Source organism: Vitis vinifera, chromosome 7, assembly GCF_030704535.1.
Source record: "Vitis vinifera cultivar Pinot Noir 40024 chromosome 7, ASM3070453v1".
NCBI classification, from domain to species: domain Eukaryota; kingdom Viridiplantae; phylum Streptophyta; class Magnoliopsida; order Vitales; family Vitaceae; genus Vitis; species Vitis vinifera.
The window spans coordinates 24,309,888-24,317,089 of NC_081811.1; the positions used below are offsets into that span (position 1 = coordinate 24,309,888).

Sequence of the window (7,202 nt, forward strand, 5' to 3'; positions counted from 1 at the left end):
CACATTTACTCCATTTTTGTCCTGGTTGTCAATATGTCCCAAAGGAATTTACAATAATATATATTATTAATTTTTAAAATTCAGGAGAAGAAATAGAATTTTAAACAGGACAATAACTGCTTTAAATTTTTTTTTTTTTTTGGGTTTTTCAGTCCCATTTTTTTTTTTTTGATTTTTTTTCCTAAATATGAAATAGCAGCAACAAGAAAGCTGTATCCCCTCTGAACAAAAGAAATGAAAACTTCAAATTTTGGTCCTCAACCTCCACCTACTTGTATAGCTATAGCTGTTAAGAAAGAAATCTGATAATTAACAGCTGGGGAGTTATCCTTTTCAGGCTAAAAAGCATGAAACTTGTTGATTCCCCCTCCACCACCTCATTCAAAAACTTCTCCCTCTCTCCCTCGCTCCTATGTGTCCAAGCCACACCAAAACTCCCATTCAACCAAACAGATTGGGGACTTGGGGGGAAGAGGGGGGTGTGATGTGAAGGGGCAAAATCCACGTTTCATGACTCAGAAATCTCCCCCTCCAGATGGTCTCTCTAGTTTCCTCCTCTTGCCGTCTGGGGTATTATGTGAAGAATTTGCACATGACCCAACGGTTAGATCATCACTTTTATAGCTCCAGCATGCCGCATCCAACACCCCAACTGGGCTCAGGGGCACAGATGCTGCCGAGGCACCTGCTACTTCAGTGGAAGCACCCAGCAATGCCGCATTCTGGATCAGTTGAACACACTTCAACACTCTTCCCTGCATATCCCACAAATAGAAAAAGCGCACTTTTCCATTTCATTAATTCATCGACTTGGAAAAAGAATCAAAGCCAAAATGTGTATGAGCAAAAGCAAACTTGTCCTATCTTTTTTTCATTTTTTCTTTCTTTCTTTCTTTTCAGTGGTGGGTGCCACCAGTTTTACCTCATCTACATGTATCAAACATGACATAGCCTTATCAATGTCTTGTATTTCTTCGGAAACGCATATAGCCACTGCTGCAGCAATTTCAGAAGCCTTAAATTCCAAGAAGTCAATACCTGCATTCAATTATCACCCAACACTGAGAAAACACTGAAAATCTTTAACAGCAAAAAGGCACAAAACATGGCATATATACACAAACCTCACCTTTAATTGTGCTTAAGATGAGTTGTATTGATCTAGAGATTAAGGAGCCTGATGGATATTTATGGTCATTAACCTTACTGAGAAAGTAGTCTATGAAGGAGCAAGGAGTAAAAGCTTGCATTTTCCACTTCAAGTGGGTCAACACCAGAAGCTCCATTCTCCTAATGGTTTTAGCTTCAAACATAAGCCTGGGGTCTCCCACCTCCTGCCCATATCACCCACATCACAATGCTTATCAGATTGAAAATATTCCAACAACCTGAACATGGTAAAACTTCCTGCTGATCAATCAAATAGTTTTCTCACCTGTAACTCTATAGAAAGAGGCACGTTAGTCTCCTCCACCTTGGCTGCTACTGATAAACAGGCTACAGATAACAATCTCACGATCCAAGGCCTTCTAGTCTTTATGCCCACATCAAGTGACCAACAAGAATAATGACAGACATAATCAGCATTGCAACAAATTCAGCTCAATTTTGAGAAGAAAAAAATAAAAATCACTTGGGTCAATTTCTTAACTTACAGGAAGTTGGTAGACCGATAGGACTCGATCCAGGAAGTTTATAGATAAATAAAGACTCAGTGGTCCGAAGCCATGACAAGCATGAGCCTGTTGAACACAGTGAAAAAGGCAATTTCAGGTGACCATTTTCAAAAGCCTATCAATCAGAAACCCAGAAAAGAAAAGAAAAGAAAAGAAAAGGTGAAATAAAGATGAAGAGAGTGAAGAAAAACCCAAATCCAAATTCAGAGGAAATTGGAAACACAAAACGAGAAGACCCATTTCAGGAATTAATTGGGCATCAATGAGAGTGTAAACATCAACCAGAAAACTTCCTAGATAAGAAAAATAGGTGTTGAAGAAAACAAAAAATTTGATCAAAATGGGATGAGCAGCCAAACGAGGGGGGAAAAATGAAAATCTTAACTACTGTTGCAAAAACAACTAAAAAAAATAGAAACTGATCCAGGGAGAAATAGTAAAACAAAGTGAAAGAAAAGAACCAAACAAACTACAAAACCCCATTTGATAAAATCAATGAACAGACCTTCAAAATCCAATCGACAGCCTCTCTCCTCACACCCAGGTCCAAGTCCCCACTTCTCAACCTCCCCAGATAGTCATCTCTAGGCATATACTCCCCCTCTCTCTCAACCATTTCTCTGAGACGCTCTTCGCTAAGCATTGGGCACTCAATCCAGGACTCCGATCTACTGTTTCTAAAAATCGGGTTTTGATAATGGTTTTGAAAATTCCAAGGAAAAAACTCATCAATGGCGTTACAATCAAGATCATCAAAGCACACAGTATGGGTTTCTGAGCAAAGAAGGCTTGAGACTGAGTAGTCAAAACCACTTCCCATTGCAGAAACCTCAATGTGGCTTCAGAACCAGCAATATCTCATCAAATGAGAATAGTAGACAAGGATTTTCCTGGGTTCTACCGTGCCAGAAATGGAGATTTGGAGAGAGACAGAGAGAGGGAGAGTCTAGAGAGAGACGGGAGCGTTGAAGAGAGCGTTGCAAAGGACGGAGCTTTATATGCGAGAAGTGAACATCTGTCTTTAGGGTAATGGAGAGATTTGGGAGGAGAGAACCAGGAGCAGCTCAGACTATGGATCCCTATAGTGACTGTAAGAAATAGAAAGAAAATTTTATTGCAATCATAAAAAAAAAAAAAAATTTAAATAAATAAATTTCACAAAATTCCTAATTTCCATTCTTTATTTATTCTCCAACTCCAATCAAAATTTTAACAAAAAAAAAAAAAAAACAAATTTTATTTAAAAATAAATTAAAATGTTACCAAAATGATAAATTTCTTGCTTCGTTGTCATTTTTGAAACACCCAAACAATAATTTTGGTTTTATCAAATTATAGGGTTTCAAAATCTTCAAGGGAAGAAATTTAATACAAATGTGGCTAACCAATATATGTGTGAAAAACCTAGTTGCTACTACAACTCGACGAGAATATACTACGGTATATCAAATAATTTTAATGATCACTTCTGATATAACCAAGCAATAATTTTGATTCCTTCGTTCAACTTCCCACTCTACTAACGTAGGGTAAGTGATTGCCTACTTTCTATGTATAAAGAGGATTACTTCTTTGTCCCTCTATTTTAAATTAATCCTAATTTTAAAAAATTAGGGGAACTACATGGGATTCTAAGGCTTCGTCTGTAATTTGGGGATTTAAGAAAATTTCAATAAGAAGAAGGTTGGGTTGGAGTTTTGGGGGTTTTTAAATGAAATGACAATTTTACCTTCTAAACGTATCATGCGTTCAGCACATACACCTTCTGTTCATTATGACTAATACTCTCATATAACAAATGTACATTATATATATATATATATCTATATATTTATAAAGTATGTATACTATTCGATTTTAAATATAAGAAGATAATTTGAAAAACATGATATAGGCCAAGGTAAAACGTAATAAACTCAAAAATTTAATAATTTTTCAATGAATTTATCATTTAACTCTAATTAAAGTGTTGCAAAGAGGGCACCTTTTCGTCACAACTTTACTTAGTTATAATAATCAAACAGGCTTATCGAGTGACAAACAAGGCATATTCATCAAAGCAAACCTACTTATTAATCGATTAGGGTTGTTCTTATGAGCAATTTTTTCCATATGCACAAAAGATGCCCTTTAATCATTATTAAAAAAATATATATATTTGTGTATTCTCTATGTGAAAATAATTCATGGCCCTCTTCATATATGAATAGAATTATTACACACCTTTACAATATGATTTTTAAGAAATTAAAAAAATCATTTTGTATTTTTTTCCCTCATCAAATATAAAAAATAAAATAAAATATCTTAAAAATTTATTCTAAAATAATACAATATATAGAATAATTAAGTTATATGGGCAAGGATATTTAGTAAATCAATTTAATGATTGAAAGTGATTTAATAACTAAATTTAAACCATTAAATAGATTAAACATATTTGATAAAATAATTCAATACCATAACTTAAAGTTAAATATGATTTTAAGTATTAAATTAAAATAATTAACTTATTTTTAATTTATTTATATTTAATAATTATGACAACATATCCCTAACTCATTTTTTTATAATAAAATTTATTATTAATATATGGTACAATAGTTTAAGTATAAATATTTAACACATAAATTTATTGCTTAATATTAATAAAAATAAATATTAATTACTATTAACGAGAGTAAATATATCAATTTAATAATTTAAAATAAATTTTAAGTTAATTTTATCAAATAATCTTAATGCTTCAAGTAAAAGATAATTAATAATTTAACTTAAAATCAACTTAAATAATTACATAATAAATTTTAAATTTTAGTTTTCATGTTTTGAAATATTCCACTTAATATTTCTTAAATGCATTAAGTGACATAAAAACGCATTCACATCTGAAATCTATAAAGGAATTTTGGGCCTTTTTGAAATGATTTTTTTATTTATTAATTTAATTATGGATGTAGGTACAAGATTTACGAGTTGGGTGAGAAGAGTAGGGTATGGATAGAAATGAGGCATTTAAAATGAGCGTCAGAGGAGGACATGACATATGGTAGTTTTGTTTGGTTAAATGTACCTATGATTACTGATGATGTTGTTAATGATTCTATGGGATTGAGAGATTACATATTAAATTTGTGAACCTAGAAAGATGCCCCGTACCATAAACCCCATCATCCATTGGGTCCTCCCTGCTTCCTGCCCCCTTGGAGTGATCTTTTTCTTTCTTTCCCTACTCTACTGTGACATTTTGGAGGAAAATGGAAAGGGTAAAACAGTAAAATGAGAGTTTCGAGTCTTGAAGGGAATGACCAGTCAGAGGAAAGCTTTGTCTTTTTCCTCATCTGGTGAGCGCATGCTGTCTGCATCATCAGGCTCTCAGCATGGCACCGGACCTATAGCCGTTTCATTCAGAAATCTCCATTTGGTCCTTTCTCATTCCACCATTCACACTTTTTTTTTTTTTTTTTGGCCAAATATACCCCTCGTTGCACCAAATATTATTTTAACATACTCTTTAGAATTTTTATTTTTATTTTTTTTCTTGTGGAGGGTGTTTGAATGCAGATCATTGACAATAGGCATAGCTTGTATTATTCTTTGTCGCCTCTGAAAAAAAGAAAAAAAAATAAAAAATGAAGGGTTGGATGAACCCTTTTCTGCCCGCCTTTTTTAGCAATATTCCCACTTGGTTTAGCTACTTCCATGGGAGGAATATTGGCTGATAGTACTTTTTCTACAGTCTGAGGAAGATACTAAAGACAAAAGGCAATGACTTTTTAAATTTGAAAGTCGCCCCCACACTCCTCATCTTCTACTTGCAATTTGACCGGCCACGTCAATATACAAAGCAAAAACCCACTTAAAATTTAAGCTCCAATAGCAATGGGTCATCAGATCCATTTGAAACTGGGAACTATGCGCATCAAATGAAAACGAAATGCAAAAACTTAGGATACTGGAGATCCCACCATTGATGAAAGCAGAGATAAAATTAAGATGTAAAGACACATGCTTATCCCCCTTTTTTTCGACTTTATCAACTCAAATTCCCAGCCCTTTTCTCCTCTGTCGTCTCCTAGAGATGCTCTCTCTATAAGGGAAGTCATCAACTTTCCACCACCCCACCCTCTTTTTTCTGGGGTTAGCTCCCAAAAAATTCTCTTAGACCAAATATCAAACACTTTTAGTCCTTTTCTTTTCACCCCCCCTCATGCATAGCTTATCACGTGTATCACAAATTTGAATTGCAGCCTTGTTTGGTGAATATTGGTGACTTTGGAGCAGTTGGCCACCCCCACTTCACCAGCCTTATGCTCCAAATTTAGTCTTTACTGATTGAGATTCGAGCTCTCGATACTGCCCACAGACTCACTCACTCACTCACTCACTTACACACCCCCCCCACATCCCACATTTTCTCTATTCTCTAAAACGCCGTGCACTGCCATCAAAAGCATCCACGATATCACCCATTATTTTTGAGTCTCCACGATAAGCGCTGGTCGCCAATTTATAATATAAACGTCTTGCTAATCCCACTTGTGAATTCTTAATTTCTAACTTCCTTCCAGAGGATCTTACTAGCCATTCAAAGCAGAAGCCATCTTTTGCATTCTATAAGCCTTTAATGTTGAGCATCTATACCAAATTGTAAAATCATGTGGTGGGGTAAGATCATTTGGTGCCAGGATTCGAGCATACCCAACAAAAAATGGACACTTGGAAAGGGTTCTTGATGTTATAGGACCATTGGTCTCGCCCCTATGGCTTGTGTTTTGGGCCCTGTTCTGTCTCTCTGGTCAAGTCTTATGACATGAAATTTTTGAAAGTCACCTCCAATTCTAGTGACTGTCATTGACATTAGTCATTTTCCCCCGAAGAAATTGGAATCTAGAGAGAGACTAATATGATTAATATTCCAACAACAAAATGGATGGATTTGGTAAAGTTAGAAAAAAAAAAGTGGGAAGAAGAACAAAATCTTGGCAATTGAAGTGAAACGAAGATAAAATGTTGTCCTGGAAATGACTGGAATGAAAAGTCATGGGGACTAACAAAGGAAGTTTTTACATGTCCACATTTTGATGGTCAAGACATGATTGCTTTCAACAGGGGAATGTTGGACTTGGACCAGAACAGGAGCTGCTACTGAATATCAGTTGTTTTGCCTGGAGAGAAGAAAACTTTTTGCATGTAACTTCAATGATCGATGTGGGTTTTATAAGACCATTTCCTCATATTATCCCTTCATCTTGATATTTGAGCGGTTGGACTTTACCCCCCGGTGAATATGATGAAGGTCAGCCTTGGTGTTTGCACTCCCAAAACTGTCTCGTAGATTCTCCAACATAGACGTTTGGAATTGAGAGGGGGAGATTATGGGGATTGCCTATTGCTAAATGGTGATTAGAGATATAATGACAAAGAAAACATTGTGGGGTTTGTCTACTACTTTTAGCTACTTAAAATTAGTGCCCAAGCAGAGGTGACACATGGCCCATGGAAGATATATAGATCCCGAGGCTG

The 7,202-nt window shown here is 35.3% G+C and overlaps 1 protein-coding gene across 1 annotated transcript; it reads right to left on the minus strand.

Annotated features, from left to right (window-relative positions):
• Positions 1-222: 222 nt before the first annotated feature.
• Positions 223-2,763, minus strand: LOC100265861 (cyclin-D4-2). Its single transcript, XM_010648025.3, has 6 exons — positions 2,182-2,763; positions 1,656-1,742; positions 1,436-1,534; positions 1,130-1,334; positions 923-1,038; positions 223-755 (listed from the first exon to the last, which is right to left on the minus strand). The coding sequence occupies exons 1-6, from the start codon at positions 2,494-2,496 to the stop codon at positions 516-518; spliced, it is 1,062 nt and encodes a 353-aa protein (XP_010646327.1). The 5' UTR covers positions 2,497-2,763; the 3' UTR covers positions 223-515.
• Positions 2,764-7,202: the final 4,439 nt, after the last annotated feature.

What these genes read in the sequence shown, in the direction of transcription:
- LOC100265861 (XM_010648025.3), bottom strand. Translation starts at nt 2,496, where the DNA reads ATGGGAAGTGGTTTTGACTACTCAGTCTCAAGCCTTCTTTGCTCAGAA. An exon ending in CTGTCGATTGGATTTTGAAG is followed by an intron (nt 1,743 to 2,181) that starts GTCTGTTCATTG and finishes TGTGTTCAACAG; the next exon opens with GCTCATGCTTGTCATGGCTT. An exon ending in GTTTGATACATGTAGATGAG is followed by an intron (nt 756 to 922) that starts GTAAAACTGGTG and finishes TGGGATATGCAG; the next exon opens with GGAAGAGTGTTGAAGTGTGT.